We start from the raw sequence: 22,082 nt of genomic DNA on the forward strand, positions 1-22,082 counted from the left end.
TCCTGAGCACTGGGATTACAGCTGTGCCTCACAGCACCAGGCTTACTAGTTATTCTTCATTTATTATTTACGCGTTTACTTGTTACTCATTCTTTACCTGTCAGTCAGTGGTAACAGTGGCCTCTCAGCAGCTGTCAGGGTCCCTTGGTCACCTGTGTAGGAACAAAATGACACACACTAGTTCCTCTCAGCACCTTGAAATATGATCAGGGCATCTGACATAGAAGCAAATACAGAGACAGTGGTCACCCAGGTTGAGGTCATTATGGAATAGTAGTGAACTCCAGATGTATGCGCCACCTTGTATATCCGGCTTTTACATGGGTACTGAGGAATTAAACCTGGGTCCTTAGGCTTCGCAGGCCAAGTGCCTTAACCACTAAGCCACCTCTCCAGCCCCCTTTCCTTTCCTTTCTTTTGGCAAAGGCTCCCTCTAGTCAAGGTAAACCTGATCCCTTATGTAGACACCTGGCAGAAACCTGGTCTGGGCTGGTCAGTTCCACCCTTATCCAGAACCTAGAAAAGACCACAGTCTGGGTCTCCAGGTGGGCTTTTCTATTTCCAGAAACCTCCTCCTGATGCAAAAGAGCTCTGTCTTCCTTCTCTTAAGTTCTGTCCATAGTGTAATAAAGTTTCTATACTTAATCCTCTACTCTGTGGATTTCAATTCTTTGAATTCAGAAGAACCTGGAAGCTGTTGACTCAGTGATAATTTCATGTGACTGTGACAGCCCAGCACCTTAACTCCCGGGTTAAAGGCCAGTCAAGAGCCCTGAAAAGGCTTCAGCATTCTTAAACACCCCCAAGCTCCCCTATCACCACACCCACTTCTATTCTTCTCATTATTTCTTTTTTTTTTAATACCCTCCCTCCCCCCTTCTCATTATTTCTTAAGCAATCTTTTTTTTTTTTAATTTTTGGTTTTTTAAGGTAGGTCTCACTTTAGCTCAGGCTGACTTGGAACTCACTATGTAGTCTCAGGGTGGCCTCAAACTCACAGAGATCCTCCTATCTCTGCTTCCCAAGTGCTGGAATTAAAGGCATGTGCTAACACGCCCGGCAACAATATAATTTTTTTTGTAGGGGGTTATCAAGTCAGGGTCTCTCTCGAGGCCAGGCTGACTTGGAGAATTCCAGGGTGACCTCAAACTCAGTGATTCTCCTACTTCAGCTCCCAAGTGCTGGGATTAAAGGCGTGCACCACCACACCCAGCACTTTTTTTTTTTTTGACACAGTATCTGATATAGCTCAGATTGGTATCAAATTCACTCTGTATTGAAGGATCATCTTGCACTCCTGATCTTCCTGCCTCCACCTCCCAAGTACCATCCTTCCTTCCTCCTGCCTTCCTTCTCTTTTTCCTTCCTTTCTTTCTGTTTTATCTTCCTTTTTCCTTCCTTCTCATCTCTCTCCTTCCCTCCTTTCTTCCAAAAAGCTTTTAAAAAATATCTTACCAATGATTGAGATGGGGAGGTAGTATGATGGAGAATGGAATTTCAAAGGGGAAAGTGCAGAGGGGGAGGGAGGGTATTACCATGGGATACTTTTGATAATCATGGAAAATGTTAATAAAAATTGTGGAAAAAAAAATTTTACTTTTTTTTTTTTTTTTTTAGTTATTTGAGAGAGAAAAAGAAGCAGAGAGAAAGAAAGAGAGATGACACACCAGGGCCTCCAGCCACTGCAAACGAACTCTAGACGCATGTACCACCTTGTGCATCTGGCTTATGTGCATCCTGGGGAATCAAACCTGGGTCCTTTGGCTTTGTAGGTAAGCACCTTAACCACTAAGTCATCTCTCCAGCCCTCTTTTCAAAAAAAAAATTTATAGCGGGTGTGGTGGTGCCTGCCTTTAATTCCAACACTTGGGAGGCAGACGTAGGAGGATCCTTGTGAGCTCAAGGGCACCCTGAGACTACTAAGTGAAGTCTAGGTCAGCCTGGGCTACAGCAAGACCCTACCTTGAAAAAGAAAAAAAAAAAATACATACATATATATATATATATATATATATATATATATATATGTATATATATTAGTTTACAAAGATTTAGGTTTCGTTATGGTGTTTCCAAATAAATGTTTCCCCTTTCCCTTTCTCCATCATGCCCTATCTACAACTTACCTTCCTTTCTGCTTTCCAATTCTCTTTTGATCATTTCGTAGTCTCAGGGTGGCCTCGAACTTACGTTGATCCTCCTACCTGTACCTCCCAAGTGCTGGGATTAAAGGTGTATGCCACCACGCCTGCCTCATTTGGATTTTTTTTTAATTTTCCTTACTTATGTATATTTGGTGCTGGAGAGATGGCTTAGCGATTAAGGCATTTGCCTGCAAAGCCAAAGAACCCAGGTTTGATTTCCCAATCCCCTCGTAAAGCCAGATGCACAAGGTGGTACATGTGTCTGGAGTCTGTTTGCAGTGGCTAGAGGCCCTGGCATGCCTACTCTCTGTGGTGGCACATGCCTTGAATCCCAGCACTCATCAGGCAGAGGAAGGAGGATTGCCATGAGTTCAAGGCCACCCTGAGACTACATAGTGAATTCTAGGTCAGCCTGGGCTACAGTGAGACCCTACTTGAAAAAACAAACAAACAAACAAAAAGATAATAATAAAAAAACTGGGTGTGGTGGCACACGTTTTTAATCCCAGCACCCAGGAGGCACTTGGGAGGCTGAGGTAGGAGGATCACCTTGAGTTTGAGGGCAGCCTGAGACTATATAGTGAATTCAAAGTCAGCCTGGGCTAGAGTGAGACCTATAAAAAACCAAAAAAAAAAGAAAAAAGAAAAAAAGAAAGAAGAAAAACCACTGTTAGAGGCGGTTACTTATTATAGATCTAGTCCATGAGTCTGCTTACTCTTCTGAGTTCTAATGCAAAACATACTTCTTTTTTTTTCTCCTTTCCTTTTCTTCTTTGGATGCTGGTCAAAATCCTAAGCATGTTTGTTCCACTTTATTTTATTTTATTTTGCTTTTTTAAACTAAACGGGACCAGTTTTGGGCGCGTACCCAGTAAGGCAAACCGTACACTCTGAGTGAACTTCTAGGGGAAGTCCTCTGTCTGTCATCTGATGCCTATGCATGACTGAGCGCGCTTATGATTAAAGTCAGATGCATGATGGGAAATACACGTGAGGGAACAAAGACTCATAACCTAACCTGTGCACCAAACCGGAAGATGGGCTAGGGAGACAGATGGCTCAGTGGATAGGTGCTTGCCGGGCAGGCCTGAGTACCTGGGTTCAGAACCCTGGTCCCCATGTAAAAGCCGGAAGCTGTGGTGGGCATCTGTAATCTCAGCACGCTCACAGCAAGATGGGAGGCAGAGACAGGAGACCCTGTCTCAAAGGAGGTGGAAAGAGAGGACCAGCCTGGAGAGTTGTCCTTTGACCTCACATGTGAACCATGGCACGTGTGCACAAACACCCCTATCACACAGTACAGAACAAACCCCAAAGACCAACTGCACCCCAGCCCTAAAAACTGACTTCTCCTCCTTCCAGACCCTACAGAACGCAGCCCCAGACAAGAAACATGGCTCTGGCACTGGAGGAGCATCTAGCTCAAGGTGCCTACTGCTCCCAGGCTGGAACCTGGCTGTGCGTGTGCACGCTGTTTCAGTTCTTTGAACAGGATGCCACCCCAACAGAGACAGCAGCAACACCTTCCTTGCCTTAAGGCAAGCTGACCAGAGATCCAGGCTACCAACACTGCCATAAACACAGCTCTGTTCATGTGGTATGGGCTTCTCACAGACCAACCTGTTAAGACTGTGACTGTCATTTTTTTCCTTTAAAAATTTTTAAGGCACTATGTAGCCCAGGTTGGCCTTGAACTTGCTACATAGCACAGGCTGGCCTCAAACTTCCTAAACTGCTGAGAATGAGCTTGAAGTCCTGATCCTCCTGCCTCCACCTCCCAAGTGCTGAGATTACAGATGTGTGCTACCATGCCTAGTTTATGTGGTGTTGAGGCTGTAACATCCTAAGGGCTGGGGGTATAGCTGTGGGTCACTGCATCTGGCAAGTGCCTGTTTATATGGTAGCTAGATCCTCCATGGAGCCCTTTCCCAAGGCTCTCAGAAGGTATCTGAACATCCAGAGACCACCATGGGTCCCACTAGCTCTCTGCCAAACAGTCTCACTCTTTCTCCTTGCTCTGAGTCTCAGAGGCCCAGAAACACATCCCATATCCCTCCCAAACCCAACAACCTTTGGCCCATGCAGGGTTGGGACTCAAGACATCAGCCAGTGACTCTAGCATCCCCACATCCCTCTGGATAAGGGGGGCCTTGCAGAAGATTCTAAGTGGAGCTGAGAAAAACATGTGTCTTAGCTCTCTGGCTGGTTTCTGTCTGACTTGCAAGTCTTCTACAGGTATCTGACCCAGCCTTGCAGATTGTTTTGTTTTGCAGCTAGAAATAGAACCCAGGGCCTCATTCATGCTGTTCTACCACTGAGCCACACCCCCAGCCCCTCAATGGGGGATTTTAGGCAGGAGCTCTATGACTGAGCCACACCCTAGGCGCTCACTGGGGATTCTAGGCAGAAGCTCTACCACTGAGCCACGCCCCAGCCCCTCACTGGGGGATTCTAGGCAGAAGCTCTACCAGTGAGCCACGCCCCCAGCCCCTCACTGGGGGATTCTAGGCAGGAGCTCTACCACTGAGCCACGCCCCAGCCCCTCACTGGGGGATTCTAGGCAGGAGCTCTACCACTGAGCCACGCCCCCAGCCCCTCACTGGGGGATTCTAGGCAGGAGCTCTACCACTGAGCCACGCCCCAGCCCCTCACTGGGGGATTCTAGGCAGGAGCTCTACCACTGAGCCACGCCCCCAGCCCCTCACTGGGGGATTCTAGGCAGGAGCTCTACCACTGAGCCACAGCCCCAGCACCTCACTGGGGGATTCTAGGTGGGAGCTCTACTACTGAGCCATGCCTCTAGCCTCTCACTGTGGGATTCTAGGCAGGTGCTCTATGGTTGAGCCACACTGTCTGTCACTGATGCAAAATCACGAAGTATAAGCATGCATTTTCATCATGAGAAGCAGCAGCCAGGGAGCCACCAAAGATCAGAAACTGTCACTTACCCACTTGGCTCTCTGCACCTAGGAAAGGTCTGCAAGAAAATCAACACCGTTACCCAACATGAACACACAGGCAGAAGCTGTCACACAGAGTCACCTTTTACTCGGATGCAGGGGTGGAGATGGACACTGGGGCTTGTGCATTCCAGGCAAGTGCTCTGTGACTGAGCCACGGCCCCAGCCCTTCATCTTTTTTTTTTTTTTTTGGAGGCAGGGTTTCTGTACGTAACCCAGACTGGTCTTGAACTCTCTACTCTACACAGCTCAGGTTGGGTTCTAAGCTTTAGCAAGCCTCCTGCCTCAGTCTCTCAACTGCTGGGATTACAGGTGTGCAGTGTGACACCTGGGTAGGTCACTGTATATGTAAGTGAGCCGTTAAGAGGGCACAGAGTAGGTCACCTCTTTGTGGAGAATGAAATCCCTGCTTTGTTTTCCAATATCCATTTCAGCGTTGAGAGATCATAATCGTCGGGGTGTTGAAAGGCGAGTCCTTCTGGAAGACCCTGCACCACCACAGCCGCCTCACCACGCAGGATCTGCTCGTAGGGAACAGGCACTGGGGCTGCCGTCCCCAGTGCTTTACCTAGAACAGGAGGTGAAGGACGTGAAACGGTGTGAGCAAGAGACTCCAGCTTCATTCAATGCAACAAGGAGGTCCTAACATGTGCTTGGAAGACACAGAGAATGCATAAATTATTCTTCTCTATATCCTAAGGGTAATAGCTGGAACTAAAGGCATGCGCCACCACGCCCAGCCCAGAGTTCTATTTTTCAATTTTATTTATGTATTTATTTATTTGAGAGAGAATGAATGGGCGCACCAGGGCCTCTAGCCACTGCAAATGAACTTCAGAAGCACGTGCCACCTTGGACACCTGACTTTACGTGGATACCAGGGAACTGAACCTGGGTCCTTTGGCTTTGCAGGCAAGCACCTTAATCACTAAGCCATCTCTTAAGCCCTGGAGTTTGCTTGCAGTGTTTAGACACCACGGTGCGCCCAAGCTCTCCCTCTCTTCTCTCTACTTGCAAATAAATGCATACAATATTGAAAAAGAAGTAGCCAGGCATGGTGCCACATGTCTTTAATCCCAGCACGTGGGAAGCAGAGGTAGAAGGATTGCCAAGAATTCGTGGCTACCCTGAAACTATGTAGTGAATTCTAGGTCAGTCTGAGCTAGAGCAAGACCCTATATCAAAACAATTATTGGCTGGGCATGTTGGTACATGCCTTTAATCAATCCCAGCACTCGGGAGGCAGAAGTAGGATTGCTGTGATTTCAAGGCCACCCTGAGACTAGGTAGTGAATTCCAGGTCAGCCTGGGCTAAAGTGAGATCCTACCTTGGAAAATAAAATAATAAAATTAGTAATAATAATAATAATAATAATAATAATAATAATTACTATTGGGCTGGAGAGATAGCTTAGTGGTTAAAGCACTTGCCTGCAAAGCCAAGACATAGGTTCGATTCCCCAGGACAAACATAAGCCAGATGCACAAAGTGGTACATGCACCTGGATTTTTTTTGCAGTTGAGTGGAGGCCCTGGTGCAACCATTCTTTCTCCCTGTCTCTCTCTCCCTCTCTAATAAATAAATGAATAAAATATTTTTAAAAACAGAATTATAATGGTTTATAGTACACAATTATGGAAGTTGTCAGTAAGAATTTTAATAAATAAATGAATGAATAAAATATTTAAAAAATAGAATTATAACAGTTTATAGTGCACAATTATGGAGGTTATCACTAAAAAATTTTTAAAAACTTTTAAATTTAAATAAGCACTTGGGAGGCACAGGTAGGAGGATCACCGTGAGTTTGAGGCCACCCTTGAGAGTACATAGTGAATTCCACGTCAGCTTGAACTAGAGTGATACCCTACCTCGAAAAATCAAAAACTTAAAAAATAAAAACAATAAACTCTTTCTTTTTTTTTTAAATTTTTATTAACATTTTCCATGATTATAAAATATATCCCATGGTAATTCCCTCCCTCCAATAAATTCTTTCTACAAATATATTTATTTATTTGAAAGAGAGAGAGAGAGGTAGATAGAGAGGGGGGAGAAAGAGAGAGTACCAGGACCTCTATCCACTGCAAACAAACTCCAGACACATGTACCACCTTGTGCATCTGGCTTATGTGGGTGCTGGGTCATTAGCCCAAATTAATTCTTTTTTTTTTTTCTTTAAGTTTTTTGAGGTAGGATCTCACTCTAGCCCAGGCTGACCTGGAATTCACTATGGAGTCTCCAAGGGGCCTCAAACTCATAATGATCCTCCTACCTCTGCCTCCCGAGTGCTGGGATTAAAGGCATGTGCCACCATGCCCGGCCAAAATTAATTCTTTTTTTAAAAGAAAAGAACAGGTCTTTTTTTCGCTAGTCTCTTGGAGGTTAAGCAGTTTGGGGTGCTTACTCTGGACTGGTCTCTGCAGAGGACGCCTCCATCCCAAATCAGGCTCACCTTGCACTCTTAATCCTCCTGCCTTTATGCCTCAAATGCTGGTAAAATAGGCATGCGCCACCATTCCAGCTTGTGTGTGTGTGTGTGTGTGTGTGTGTGTGTGTGTGCGCGCGCGCGCGCACGCTTTCTTAGGTGGGCGTCTAGATGGGCTGCTCTTCAGGGAACTTTACCATAACAAAAGCAGAAATAGTCCTCCACTGCTTTCCTGAGTACTTCTGTCTCTCCTGGGTGGACCTGTGTCCCATTTGTGGGACATGGGGGCTTCTCCTCACTCAGCGTTTCCCCAACACCTGCAAACACATGATGGGCACAGGTCAGAAGTCACCCACTGTCCTCTTGCCTCTGGCCTGTTCTGATAGCTACTGAGAGGCAAAGAGGCTAAAGGAAAAATCATAAAAGATATATATTTTTAAAATTTATTTTTATTGATTTATTTGACAGAGAAAGAGAGGGCACACCAGGGCCTCCAGCCACTGCAAATGTACTCCAGATGCATGTGCCCCCTTGTGCATCTGGCTAACGTGGGTCCTGGGGAAATTGAACCAGGGTCCTTTGGCTTTGCAGGCAAGTGCCTTAACCGCTAAGCCATCTCTCCAGACCACAAGATACATATATATATATTTTTTACTTAAAGAAATAAAGAATAGAGCCTCATGTATGCTAGGCAAGCACTCTAACAACTGAGTGACATTCTTAGCCACTCACCTACATTGCTTTTTATTTTGAGACAGGGTCTTAGGTAGCTCAGGCTGGCCCCAAATTCTCATTGGAGTTCAGGGTGTCTTTGAACTTCTGATCCTTTGTCTGTACCTCCTAAGTGCTGAGATCACATGCGTGTGCTGTTGTGCCTAGCTGTCAAGCCATTTAAAAAGGTATCTCTCCAAAAAGACATCTCAAGCTGGGCACGATAGTGCACACCTTTAATCTCAGCACTCAGGAGGCAGGGGTAGGAGGATCACCATGAGTTCAAGGCCATCCTGAGACTACACAGTGAATTCCAGGTCAGCCTGGGCTAGAGTGAGACCCTACCTCAAAAAAAACCAACCACAAAGAACCAAAATAATAATAGTAAGGGTAGGGAGGTGCTGGACAGCTAAGAGCGCTGGCTGCTTAAGCATGAGCACCTCCCCAGCTGGAAAGCACCTCATTTAACTTCTCAAATCCCACGTTTTTAAAAAAAAACAACAAAAAATGCTGGGCACAGCCATGCACTTCTGTAACACTAGTCTGTAGCTCCAGGGTGGGGAAGAACACCTAGCTTGAAGGAAAACAAATACATGAGTGAGTGATAAAAGGACACAGAACATTCTCCTCTGGCTTCCACATGCATGTGGTACACACGTGCGTGCACACGCAGCACATCACGCGCAGGACTGCAGGTGCTCTGTATACGCAGAAAGGCATCTCAGTGACTGGGCTGACGGCTAAGAGGGTAAGAACACTGGCTGTGCAAGCACGAAGGCCTGAGTTCGATCCCCAGCAGCCACATAAAAAGCTGGGCATGGCTACCCGTGCCTGTAACCTCAGCCCTGTGGGGATGGACGGAGTATTCCTGGGGCTTGCTGGTCAGCCAGCCTGACTGAGGAAATGGCAGCTCCGCCCGTGTTCACTGACGGACTCTGTCTCAAGGAGACAGCGTGGAAGAGCAAAATTCACTGACCCCTGACCACATGTGCTGCATATGCTGTATGCACACACCACATATCACACACACGTGCTGCATGCATGGAAGTTCTAAGATCTGTAAACTACGAGGGACAAACGGTTACCACGTACAGTAGTCTGCAAAGTCTTTCTGCAAGTCCTTCCTCAGGTTGACAAAGGTACAGCCTTTCTCAGTTCCCACTACAAATACCTCCGCCTCATACACTGCGATGCAGGCCACTTCAGCCTTGGACTTAGCCAGTTCTTTGCACTGAAATGGAAACAGAGAATGAGGCATTCCCATATACAAGAACATATCATAAGTTGGCCGGGCCTGCTGAGGAGGACTTCTAGAAGAAGGCAAAATCAAGTATAAAGAGGACGGTGCACGCCTGTCATCCCAGCTCTGGGGAGGTGGAGACAGGTGGATCAAGAGTTCAAGGTCAGGGCTGGAGAGATGGCTTACTAGTGAAGGTGTTTGCCTGTAAAGCCTAAGGACCCACGCTTGATTCCCCAGTACCCACATAGACCAGATGCACAGGGTAGCAAATGTGTCTGGAGTTCATTTGTGTAGCTAGAGGCCCTGGCACACCCATCTCTCTCTCCCTCTGTCTCTTTCTCTGCCTCTCTTTCTCTATCAAATAAATAAATAAGATAGTTAATAAAATGAGCTCAGTGGGTATGGTGGCGCATGCCTTTAATCCCAGCACTCGGGAAGCAGAGGTAGGAAGATCGCCATGAGTTTGAGACCACCGTAAGACTAGCAAGTTCCAGGTCAGTCTGGTCTATAGTGAAATCCTACCTTGAAAACCCCAAAAAGAAAAAAAAGACATCAAGGTCATCATCAACTACATAGCAACTTGAGGCCAGCTGGAATACAATGGACCCTGTCTTAAAACAGTAACAACAAAAAACCAAGGAGGGATAGAAAGATGATTCAGTGGTTAAAAGCATTTGCATGCAAAGCCTGATGGTCTGGGTTTGATTCTCCAGTACACATAAAGCCAACTGCACAAAGTGGTTCATGTGTCTAGATTTTATCTGCAGTGGCCAGAAGCCCGGGCAGGCCCATTCTCCCCCACACCTCTCAAAAAAATGAAGAAATTAAAAAAAAAAAAAAAAAAAAAAAACAAGAAGTGGGCTAAAGAGATGGCTTAGCAGTTAAGGTGCCTGCCTGCAAAGCCTAAGAATGCATGTTCAAATTTCCAGGTGCCATGTAGTCAGATGCACAGGGATGCCAGCACGCAATGTTGCTCATGCACACAAGGGGTGCACAGGTCTGGAGTTCTTTCACAGTGGCTGAAAGGCCCTGGCATGCCTTCTCTCTCTCTCAAAAATATTATAATTTCTGTTGGGTGTGGTGGCCCACGCCTCTAATCCCAGCATTCAGGAGGCAGAGGTAGGAGGATCTCCGCCACCCTGGGACTCCATAGTGAATTCCAGGTCAGCCTGGGCTAGAGTGAGACCTACCTCGAAAAACCAAAATAAATAAATAAAATAAAATAAAATTTAAAAACCAAGAAGGAAGATATATCTTTCCCAGTATCATGAAAAAAAGAGAAGGAGGGAAGTGATGAAGAGCGAAGCAAAAAGAAAAGGTGGAATACTTGCATCAGTTCACAGTGATTCCACTGCCTGGAAGGGGCCATGAGCCAAGGAATGAATGCATTTTTTAAGCTGGAAAAGGCAAGGGGCAGAGTTTCCCTGGAAGCTTCCAAAAGGAATCTAGTGTTGTAAGGCTGACTAATCTGCTTCCTCCCTCTTTCCCTCCCTCCCTTCCTTCCTTGTGTCTCCCTTTTTTCTGTTGGAAACATGTTTCATACAGCCCAGGCAGGCCTAGGATGGCCTTGAACTCTTCATCCTTCTGCCTCAACCCTCAAAAGAGCACTGAAATTAAGGTGTGCACCATCATGCCCAGCCTGAGGAATCCCTTCTCCCGACATGAAGGGGAGGTGGAGAGGGACATTAGCAATGACATTGGAGGGTGTCACTGAACTGCTGTGGGAACAGTGGCCCAACCATGAGCCATCAGCAGCCCTCTCACCATGGACTCCAGTGCAGACACGAGGAACGTCACCACCATCCTGCCGTCTGCGGACTCGTCTCCAGTGGGCAGGGAGGATGTCGCTACTTGGGCCATGGTCCCGGCACAGAAGCAGCTCACAGGAGGCGGAGTGAGCGGCAGGAATGTGTGGGGTCCTTGAGAGCGCACGGCTCGCGCGGTGGGTGCTCTTCAGGAGATGAGTTCAACCTGGGTTCAACGTTGAAGAAAATGACACCTGAAAACACCCAGTGCCAGGCTGGGGGGATAGTTCCGGGGTCAGTGGTGCTCGCTTACAAAGCTGCCAGCCCAGCTCTGCCTCCCTCCCCAGTGCTGGGATTAAAGGTGTGTGCCACCACGCCTGGCAAGGTGGTTCTTTCTTTTTTTGTTTTTTTTTTTGTCTCGCTCTAGTCCAGGCTGACCTGGAATTCACTCTGTAGTCTCAGGCTGACCTCCAACTCATGGCTGTCCTCCACCTCTGCCTACAGAGTGCTGAGATTAAAGGCGAGCGCTGCCACGCCTGGCTGCAGCTGCATTCCTGGCATTGCTTCCTGGCAGCTCGGAGGGGCACAGCTTCCCAGCGTCACAGCCTGCCCACCAGGCCTGAAAGCAACGGAGGCAGGCAGCTTTGTGTTGGAGCCCCCGAGACCACAAGCCAAAGTTTACTTCCTCTTTTACACAATTTCTCTCGTGTACTGGTCACAGAGATAAAATCATTTATTTATTTGAGTCAGAGAGGCGGGGTGGTGGTGGTGGTGGCGAGAATGGGCACGCCAGAGCCTCCAGCCACTGTAAATGAACTCCAGATGCATGCGCCCCCTTATGCGTCTGGCGAACATGGGCCCTAGGGCATTGAACCTGGCTCCTTTGGCTTTGCAAGCAAGCACCTTAACTGCTAAGGCATCCCTCCAGCCCAAGAGATAAAATCTAATATAAACTGGGTGTGGTGGCACATGCCTTTAATCCCAGCACCAAGGAGGCAGAAGTGGGAGGATCACCATGAGTTCAGGAGTTCAAGGCCAGCTTGAGACTACATATTGAATTCCAGGTTAGGCTGAGCTAGAGTGAGACCCCCCCCCCACCTCGACAAAAAGTAAAAATAAAAAACAAAACAGAGCTGGAGAAGTGGCTGTGATGGTTTGATTCAGGTGTCTCTCAAAACTTAGGTGTTCTGAATGCTAGGTTCCCAGGTGATAGTGATATAGATTTGGGAATTAATGCTTCCTGGAGGCAGTGTATTGTTGGGGGTATGCTTATGGGCATTGTAGCCAGTTTTCCCTTGCCAGTGTTTGGCACACTCTCCTGTTCCTGTTGTCCACCTGATGGTGGTTAGGAGGTGATGTCCACCCTCTGCTCATGACATCTTTTTCCCCTGCCATCATGGAGCTTCCCCTCAAGTCTGTAAGCCAAAATAAACATTTTTTTCCCCACAAACTGCTCTTAGGTGATTTCTGCCAGCAATGCGAACTTGACTGCAACAGTGGCTTAGATATTAAGGTGCTTGCCTGTGAAGCTGAAGGACTCAGGTGTGATTCCCTAGCACCCATGTAAGCCAGATGCATAAGGTGGGGCATGTGTTTAGAGTCTGTTTACAGTGGCTAGAGGCCCTGGTCTGCCCATTCTATCTGCTTCTCTCTTTCTCTAAAATAAAAAAAGAAAAATAAATAGAATATTTAAAAGCAAACAAACAAACAAAAAATATCTAATACATGCTGGACATGCTGGCGCATGCCTTTGTTGAAGTGCTTAGGAGACAGAGGTAGGAGGAGTGCCATGAGCTCAAGGCCACCTTGAGACTACAGAGTGAATTCCAGGTCAGCCCGGGCTAGAGAGAGGCCCTACGTCAAAATAAACAAAATAACAGTCTAATATAATTCAGGCTTGTTTGTTTGTACCCCTGGGTGGCCTTGAACTTGCTATGTAGCTGAGGCTGGCCTTGAACTTCTAATCCTTGATTCTATTTCCCAAGTTCTGAGATCACAGGTATGTACCACCACACCTGGATACTAGGTTTCTTTTTGTTGCATGTGCATGTCTGTAAGTGTACACGTCTGTATATGTGCATGGGTGCATATACATGAAGGCTCAAATCTGGCAATGGGCATGTTTCCTCCTTGGTAGCTCTCCACATTATTATTACTATTACTATTATTATTATTATTTGAAACAAGGTCTTTCTCACTGAACCTATAGCTCACCAATTTGGCTAGACTGGGGAGCCAGGAAGCCCCAGTGATTCTCTTGGTTTTGCTTTCCTAGTGCTGGGATTAGAGGTATATACTGCTATGTACGACACCTTTATGTGGGTGCTGAGGATCCGAACTCATACTTGTGTGCTCAACACCTTACCCACTGGGCCATCTCCCCAGCCCCTAGGTTTCTTATACTGTAAATAAACTGAAAACACTGAACTGGATACTATTTTATTCCATATGTGTGCAAACAGTATGTGTTGTATGCATATGTACAGTGTGCGTACACGTGTGTGTGCAGGTGTGTGTGTGTGTGCGCGCAAAGAGGCCACTGTCTTCCTCTACTGCTCTTCTGTGGCTGTTTCTTCAGAGGCAGTCTCCTACTGAACCCAGCGCTGCCATTTTCAGAAAGACTGGCTGAGCAGCAAGCCCCAGCCATTGTCTGGTCTCGGGTCCCCACAGGGCTGGTGGGTACAGGTGTGTGGCCATGCAGCATGTTTATGTGGTGCTGGGGACTGAGCTCAGGGCCAATTAGGCCCTCATGCTTACACCGCAAAGCCCTTGTGCACTGAGTCACTGCCCTAGACCCTGGACTTTAAATGGGTAAAATAGGTGATATATGAAGTACATGTGAATTACGGTGAAGAACGATGTGTAATTATATCTTAGTAAGACTGTTAAGAAAAAGTTAAATGAATAAGTTGCAGAAACCAGATGTGGCACTTGCCGACACTCCCAGAACTCCAAAGGCAGAGGCAGGAGGATCAGGAATTCGAGGGCATCCGCTGGTACACAGTGAATTCCAGGCCAGTTTGCTTTACTTAATTACAAAATAAAAGTTTTGTTTACTTATTTATTTTTGGTTATTTTGGTCAAGGTAGGCTCTTTCTCTCTAGTCCAGGCTGACCTGGAATTCACTATGCAGTCTCAGGGTGGCCTTGAACTCACAGTGATCCACCTACCTCTGCCTCCCTAGTGCTGGGAGTAAAGGTGTGCGCCAACACACCTGGCTAAAGTTTTATTTTATTGAGAGGGAGAGGAGATATGATGAACGGGGGATTAGTGAGGGAGAAAGTGGGGATGGGAAGGAAATTATCATGGCTTATTGTCTATAATTATGGAAGCTGTTGATAAAGTTAAAAGTAAACAATTTTTTAAAAACTTTTGTTTTAACGCACACATCTCCACTTGCTTTACACCTTGCATGTCTTTCTGGCACAACCACAAGGCTGTGAGAGACTACAGTCTCTGGTCTCTAGTTGTGGAGTCCTGACCACATGCAAGAGCCTTCGGGCTGATTGCCTTCACTGATGGAACAAGCTGACTGTGTAGGGATGAAGTTGCACAGGAGGAGGCCAAGGGTCCCTTGGGCTATCTTTAAAACCTGTCAATAGCCACTGCCTACCAGCCTTTATCTTACTAAGCATCTTTATGACTACTAGATAACTTCCTGAACCTCTGCCACCCTAAGGCTGAGTATATAATAACACCTAGTCCTGTGGGATTTCCTTGCCTTGCCTGCGGCACACAGATGTAATCTAGCACTTGGGGGGCTGAGGAAGAAGGATTGCTACAAATTCAAGTTGCCCAAGTCTTGGCTACATGGACAAAAAAGGATTTCCTTGCCTTGTTAGTGATAACATCTGGGGCTGGAGGGGCAGCTCAGCAGAACAGCTACGGTTCCCAGCCAAGCAAAACAACCAACCAGCTGTTGGGTGGGTTGGCTCACAAATTTAATCCCAGCACTCTCTCAAGGCTGAGGCAGCAGGATCATCAAGGCCAGCATGGGCTACAGAGTGAGTTCTAGGTTAGCCTAGGCTAGAGTGAGACCCTGCTTCAAAAGATCCAAAACAGGGGTGAAGTAATGGCTTAAAGGTTAAGGGGCTTGTCTGTGAAACCTAAGGACTCGGGCTCAATTCTCCAGTGCCCACATTAACCAGATGCACAAGGTAGCACATGCGTCTGGAATTCATTTGCAGTGGATTGAGGTCCTGGCATGCCCATGCTCTCAAATAAATAAAATCCCGAGTCGAGTGTGGTGGTGCACGCCTTTAATCCCTGCACTCGGGAGGCGGAAGCAGAGGCAGAAGGATTGCCGTGAGTTTGAGGCCACCTGAGACTACATAGTAAATTCCAGGTCAGCCTGGGCTAGAGTGAGACCCTACCATGAACAAAACCAAAAAAAAAAAAAAAAAACCAAAAAAACAGGAGAGAGAGAGAGAGAGAGAGAGAAAGAAAGAAAGAGAATGTCTTTATTGCCGGGCATGGTGGCAAACGCCTTTAATCCCAGCACTCAGGAGGCAGAGGTTGGAGGATTGCCATGAGTTCAAGGCTACCTGAGACTACATAGTGGGCTAGAGTGAGACCCTATCTTGAAAAAACTAACAAAAAGTCAGAAGAAAAAAACAAAAGGAATTATTACCTCTTTGTGGGGTGGGAAGTGATCAGTGTGAGCACTGCTGGATAAGTACACCAGTGAGGCAGGCCCCATCCCCTCACTGGGGGACTCTAAGCAGATATCCTGCTGCTACATCTGCAGCCTTCAGCAGAGAACTTGTGAATCTCAAAGAGAATCCCCTGCCTCTCTGTAGTCTGTCTACTTGACCCTTGCTTTTCTTTGTCACTATGAATCTTTTATCTATCTATCTATCTATTTTTGAGGCAGGGTCTCACTGTCACCCAAGCTGACCTGGAACATACTCTGTGGCCCAGGCTGGCCTCAAACTCACAGTGATTCTCCTACCTCTGCCTCCCCAGTGCTAGGATTAAAGGTGTATGCCATCACACCCAACTTGCCTGTATAAAATCTTATGTGAACTTTTGTATGAAGGAACTAAGGCATTCTAGGTAACCTGGGTGTATGTTCTAGGGTATGAGCACTCAGAATAAGCTGCTCTCATTTCTCTCTCAAATAAGTAAACAAAAAATAATTTTTTTAAAAAAAGAAGCCTTATTTTTAATTTTTATTTATTTATTTACTTAACAGAGAAAGAAAGGGGGGGGGGGAGAAAGAGTGAATATGGGCATGCCAGGGCCTACAGCTACTGAAAACGAACTCCAGACGCATGTGCCCCCTTGTGCATCTGGCTAATGTGGGTCCTGGGGAATTGAACCTGGGTCCTTTGGCTTTGCACGCAAACGGCTTAACTGATGAGCCATCCCTCCAGCCCAAGAAGCCTTATCTTAAAATATAAGAAAAGTGCGAAGAGGGCTGGAGGGATGGCTCAGCAGTTAAGGCCCTTCCCAGTACCCATGTAAGGATAGATGCACAGTGGTGTATGCATCTGGAGTTCGTCTGCAGTGGCTAGAGACCATGATGTACCCACTTTTTCACTTTCCTCTTTCTCTCTCAAATAAATAAGTTTTTTTTTTTTTTTTTTTTTTTTAAGGCTGGCCAGGTATGGTGGTGCGTGCCTTTAATCCCAGTAGTTAGGAGGAAGAGATAGGAGGATCACTGTGAGCTCAAGACCAGCCTGAGACTACACAATGAATTCCAGGTCAGCCTGGGCTAGAACAAGACCCTACCTCAAAAAAAAAAAAAAAAAAAAAAAAAGGATGGAGAGATGGTTCAATGGTTAAGGCACATGCCTGTGACGTTTAAGGACCTGGGTCTGATTTCCCAATACCCACATAAAGCCAGATGCACAAGGTGTCTCATGTGACTGCAGTTCATTTACAGTGGCCAGAGGCCCTGGCATGCCCATTCTCTCTATCTGCTTCTTTCTCTCTCTTATTTATAAATAAATAAAGAAAATAGTCTTTTTTCTCTTTTCTAAATAAAATAGTTTTTAAGAAGCCTGAGGATATAGCTGAATGGTTCTAGGTGCAATCCCCAGTACCAACAAATAAATATTTGAAGGAAAATAGCACACCCATAAAACTTGGGTCATTCTTTGGTAAGCCCCCTTAAGAATCCGAAGTGAATGTATATTGTACTCCAAAATGTACAGGAGTAAATATAGTGACATTTTTGTTGCTGTTTTTCGAGGTAGGGTCTCACTCTAGCTAAGGTTAGGATTAAAGACATGCGCCACCACACCTGGCTTGTGACATTTCTCATTATAGCCAAAACGTGGTTTATTTGTCTGTTTTGAGGCAGGATCTTAGATGTAGTTCTGGATAGCTTGGAATTCACCACGTATCCCCCACAATGGCGTTCAACTCTTCGCTATTCTCCTGCCTCACCGTTCTGAATCCTGGGATGGCAGCCATGAGCCACATCAACAAACCTGAATTATACTTTTTTTTTTTTGTTATTTTGTTTTGTTTTGATCTTTCAAGGTAGGGTCTCACTCTAGCTCAGGCTGACCTGGAATTCACTATGTAGTCTCAGGGTGGCCTTGAACCTCACGGTGATCCTCCTACCTCTGCCTCCTGAGTGCTGGGATTAAAGGCATGTGCCACCATGCCCAGCCTAAAGCATACTTTTTACTGATATTAATATTTATTTTTCTACTTTTTTTTTGAGGTAGGGTTTCACTTTGGCGCAGGCTGACCTGGAATTCACTATGTAGTCTTGGGGTGGCCTTGAACTCACAGCAATCCTCCTACCTCTGCCTCCTAAGAGTGCTGGGATAAAGGCATGAGTGGCCACGCCCCACTAATTTTCTACTTCTTACTTGAATTATCTTGTTTTTTGGGTTTTGTTTGTTTGTTTGCTTTTTCTTGCTTTTTTGAGGTATGCTCGGCTTATTTATTTATTTTGCAAGCAGAGAGACAGAAAGAGAAGAGAGACAGGGAGAGAATGAGCACACAGGGCCTCCAGCCACTTCAAAGAAACTCCAGATACATCTGGCTTTACCTGGGTGCTGGGGAATGGAACCGAGGTCATTAGGCCTTGCAGACAAGTGACCTGTTGTGCTTGCTCACTTGTGCGCACACGCGCGCTCTCTCCCTCTCTTTCTCTGTGTGTGTGTGTGTGTGTGTGTGTGTGTGTGTATTTTAATTATTTGAGAGAGAGGAGGAGACAGAGAGAGAGAGAAAGAGAGAGAATGGGTGCAACAGGGCCTCCAGCCACTGCAAATGAATTCCAGATACATGAGCCCATTTGTGCACATGGCTTACGTGATTCCTGGGGAATCGAACTGGGGTCCTTTGGCTTTGCAGGCAAACACCTTAATCACTAAGCCATCTCTCCAGCCCAGCTCCAGCCTCTTGAATTATACATTTATAGGGTAAAAAATGTACCTATTATTATAATTTTTTTTTGGCTTTCGAGGTAGGGTTTCACTTTAGCCCAGACTGACCTGGAATTCACCATGGCTGGCCTTGAATTCAGTGATCCTCCTACCTCTGCCTCCTGAATGCTCCCAGGCTCTACCCATCTTTTTAAAAAATATATTTTAAAATTCACTACTTATTTATTTATTTGGGGGGGGGCACATAGAGAGAGAATAGGTACACCAGGGCTCCTAGGCATTGCAAACAAACACCAAACGCACATGCATCTGGCTTATGTGGAGAATCGAACCTGGGTCCTTTGGCTTTGCAGGCAAGTGTCTTAACCAGTGAGCCATCCCTTAAAATCTTATTTAATTGCATATGCAGGTACACACTCATGCATTTGCTAGGGCCTCTTGACACTGAACTTCAGACATATGCACCACTTTCTCTCTCTGTCTTTTGTAATGGATCCAGGGGAATTGAATCTGAGGGTTCAGCAGGCAGTTAGTTCAGCCATCCCCTAAATTTTAATTCTTTTAGGGATTTTTTTTTTACAGTTTAAAAAAAGATATTTTACTTGAGAAAAAGAAGGGGCGCGCCAGGGCCTCCAGCCATTGCAAACGAACTCCAGACGCATGCACCACCTTGTGCATGAGGCTTACGTGGATCTTGGGGAATAGAACCTGGATCCATAGGCTTCGCAGGCAAGTGTCTTAACCGCTAAGCCATCTCTCCAGGTCCTCTAAATTTTACTTCATCTAAATAAAACTGTTTATTAAACAATAAAGTTGCGTTAGAGAGGTGAAAAACCAGTCCTGGGAGCCTTTTCCCCCTAAAACTCTACATAAACCAGAAGGGCCAGATGGGCGACCAAAACTGCTTTCTTCTGAGCGTCAGGAGTCACTATGCTCCAACAAACGAGTTCCGGGAGGACCCGCGCCTAGACTTACCGCCCAAACTGAGCCCTAGGGCCAATAGGCAAGGCATGACGTGACGTGGGCGGGGCTGAGCGCCGTTACCAGGCAACGGCGGCGGCCCCGCCCCTCGCCTCCGCGCTCTACACCAGGGCCTCACGCGCACTGGAAGACGCCGCGTCTCTTCCCGCCCTCCGCTCCCGGCTAAGCCAATCAGAGCGGAGGAGGGCGCACGCCTTGTGCGTGCGGCTGTGCCCGCGCGGCGGAGCTTCCCCGCCCCCACCCCCACTCCCCGGGGCCTAGTCGTGAGAGGGAAGAAAGGGGGTTCGAGGCCTGCCTGCGGGAGGCCCTGCGGCAGTCGGGTGTCCCTTTTTCTTCCAGGAAAGCAGCCGCTCGTAATGGCGGCGGGGGCGGAGTACGCACCTGAGGGCGCCGCGCCGGGCCAGCCGGGGGAGTGTCGGAGGCCTGCGCAGCGGCCGAGCGGAGCCTCTGCTCGCCACGAGCCCTGCTCTCTTTATTCTTTTCCACCTTTTTGTTTGTGCGTGTGTGGGTGTGTTTAGTGTTTGCTTCCTCCTGGAAGGCCTGCTCTACGGCGTGTTGGCAGCGCCCCCAGCGGAGGGGCGCCGCTTCCGGTGCGCGGGGCTGCGCGGTGCGCGCTCCCGCGGGTGTGCAGTGCGCCGAGCGCGCGCCCCCGCCCCCAAGGGCCCTAGTGGTTTTTAGCATAGTTGGCTTTTTTTTTTTTTTTTTTTTTTTTTGGCTTTTCCAAGTAGGATCTCCCTCTAGCCCAGGCTAACCTGGAATTCACTGTAGTCTCAGAGTGGCCTCGAACTCACGGGGATCCTCTTACCTCTGCCTGCTAAGTGCTGGGATTAAGGGTGTGTGCCACCACGCCTCACCTCTTTTTTCTTAACTTAAAAAATTATTTTTATTTACTAGAGAGAGAATAGGTGCACCAGGTCCTCTGGACAGTGTAAACAAACTTCAGATACATGTGTCTCCATGTGCATTTGGCTTATGTGGGTCCCAAGGCTTCACAGGCAAACACCTTAACCACTAAGCTGTGTCTTCGGTCCCTTGTTGGTATTTTGTTTAGCATGATTGCACTTTGTAGCTTTATAAATTTTTGAGAGAGACAGAATGAAGTGGGGTGGGGGAGTAGAGAATGGGTTTGCCAGGGCTTTTAGCCACTGCCAATGAACTCCAGGGGCATGTGCCATCTTGTGCCTGTGGTTTATGTGGGTCCTGGAGATTTGAACCTGAGTCCTTTGGCTTTGTAGGTATGTACCTTAACTGCTAAGCTATCTCTCCAGCCCTATTTTTATTTTCTTAATTATTGACAACTTTCATAATTATGGACAAAAAACTATGGTAATTCTCCCCCACCCCCATCCATTTTCCCCTTCACAACTTCAGGCTCCATCACATCTCCTCCCCCTCTCAATCAGTCTTTCTGTCTCTCTTTTATTTTGTTTTTTCAAGGTAGCGTTTCACTCTAGCTTAGACTGATCTGGGATTCACTATGTATTCTCAGAGTGGTCTTGAACTCACAGCAATCTCCTACCTCTGCCTCCTGAGTGCTGGGATTAAAGGTGTGCACCACCATGCCCAGCTCAGTTAGTCTCTTTTATTTTAATGTTATCATCTTTCTTCCTATTACACTGGCCTATGTAGGGAGTGCCAGGCACTGTGAGGTCATGGATATTCAGGCCATTTTGTATCTGGGAGAGGCATCATAGGCATCGTAAGGAGTTCTACCCTTCCTTTGGCTGTTACATTGTTTCCACCACTGCTACCACAATGGACCCTGAGCTTTGGAAGGTGTGATAGAGATGTTTCCGTGCTGAATCCTCCTCTTTCACTTCTTAACACTGTGGTGTCTTTTGAGTCTTCTCAGAGGTCACCACCATCTGAAATGCTTCTCTGACCAAAAGTGAGAATAGCATTAATATATGGGTATGGATATTAAGACACATGCTTACTGTGCAGTTTGGTAAGCATAGTATATGCATTTAACCAGACAGCAGCTGGCTTTATAACACTAGGGCTCATGAGTTCCCCCATCATAGGTTTTCATTATCAGGGTTGTATTCCCTCCCATGGAGCTGGCCTCCACTTCAATAAGAGAGCAGTTTGTTTCCCCCATAACAAATATGCCACTATTGCATCTGTTGGTTCATTTGGCCTGGCTGGCCCAACTTAAGGCTTGCAGTGTATACTGTTGTTTATTTTCATTGATGACTTCTGTCTTTCTCCCACTGCACTGTATGCAGCACAGCTTTTCCCATCATTCTGTTAGCTGGTCTATAGGGAGGAGGTTTTCAGCTCAGCTCCAACAAGATTTTTCGGTGACCTGCAGCCCAAGCATGTGGTCTTCAGCAGTTGGGTCTTACCATCTATTCCTGGTGGGAAACCAAGAGCCTTGGCAATGTCCTGCTATGTTTTGAGGATATCAGGGATCTTCCTGGCCAACAACTCACTGGAAGGTATCCCATCCCTGGCACTGAAAATATTCTAGTAACAATGTATGGCTTCTGGATACACCATTGTCCAAAAAAGTAGGTTTCCATA

The 22,082-nt window shown here is 46.8% G+C and overlaps 1 protein-coding gene across 6 annotated transcripts in view; it reads right to left on the reverse strand.

Moving 5' to 3' along the window:
- Positions 1-20,098, reverse strand: part of LOC101617036 (general transcription factor II-I repeat domain-containing protein 2B) — a 36,510-nt gene extending 16,412 nt beyond the window's left edge. For 5 of the 6 annotated variants that reach the window (XM_045143636.1, XM_045143633.1, XM_045143634.1 and 2 more), the window contains exons 1-7: positions 19,938-20,098; positions 11,249-11,455; positions 9,337-9,475; positions 7,731-7,850; positions 5,489-5,672; positions 5,093-5,121; positions 98-152 (exon numbers count right to left, since the gene is read on the reverse strand). In XM_045143636.1, coding sequence (XP_044999571.1) covers positions 98-152; positions 5,093-5,121; positions 5,489-5,672; positions 7,731-7,850; positions 9,337-9,475; positions 11,249-11,344 — 623 coding nt within the window. In that variant the 5' untranslated portion in view covers positions 11,345-11,455; positions 19,938-20,098. Of the gene's footprint in view, positions 1-97; positions 153-5,092; positions 5,122-5,488; positions 5,673-7,730; positions 7,851-9,336; positions 9,476-11,248; positions 11,505-19,937 lie in introns of all 6 variants that reach the window. The other variant, XM_045143632.1, reaches the window with a different exon arrangement.
- Between the last annotated feature and the right edge of the window lie 1,984 nt (positions 20,099-22,082).

Source organism: Jaculus jaculus, chromosome 2 (genome assembly GCF_020740685.1).
Source record: "Jaculus jaculus isolate mJacJac1 chromosome 2, mJacJac1.mat.Y.cur, whole genome shotgun sequence".
Classification (NCBI taxonomy): domain Eukaryota; kingdom Metazoa; phylum Chordata; class Mammalia; order Rodentia; family Dipodidae; genus Jaculus; species Jaculus jaculus.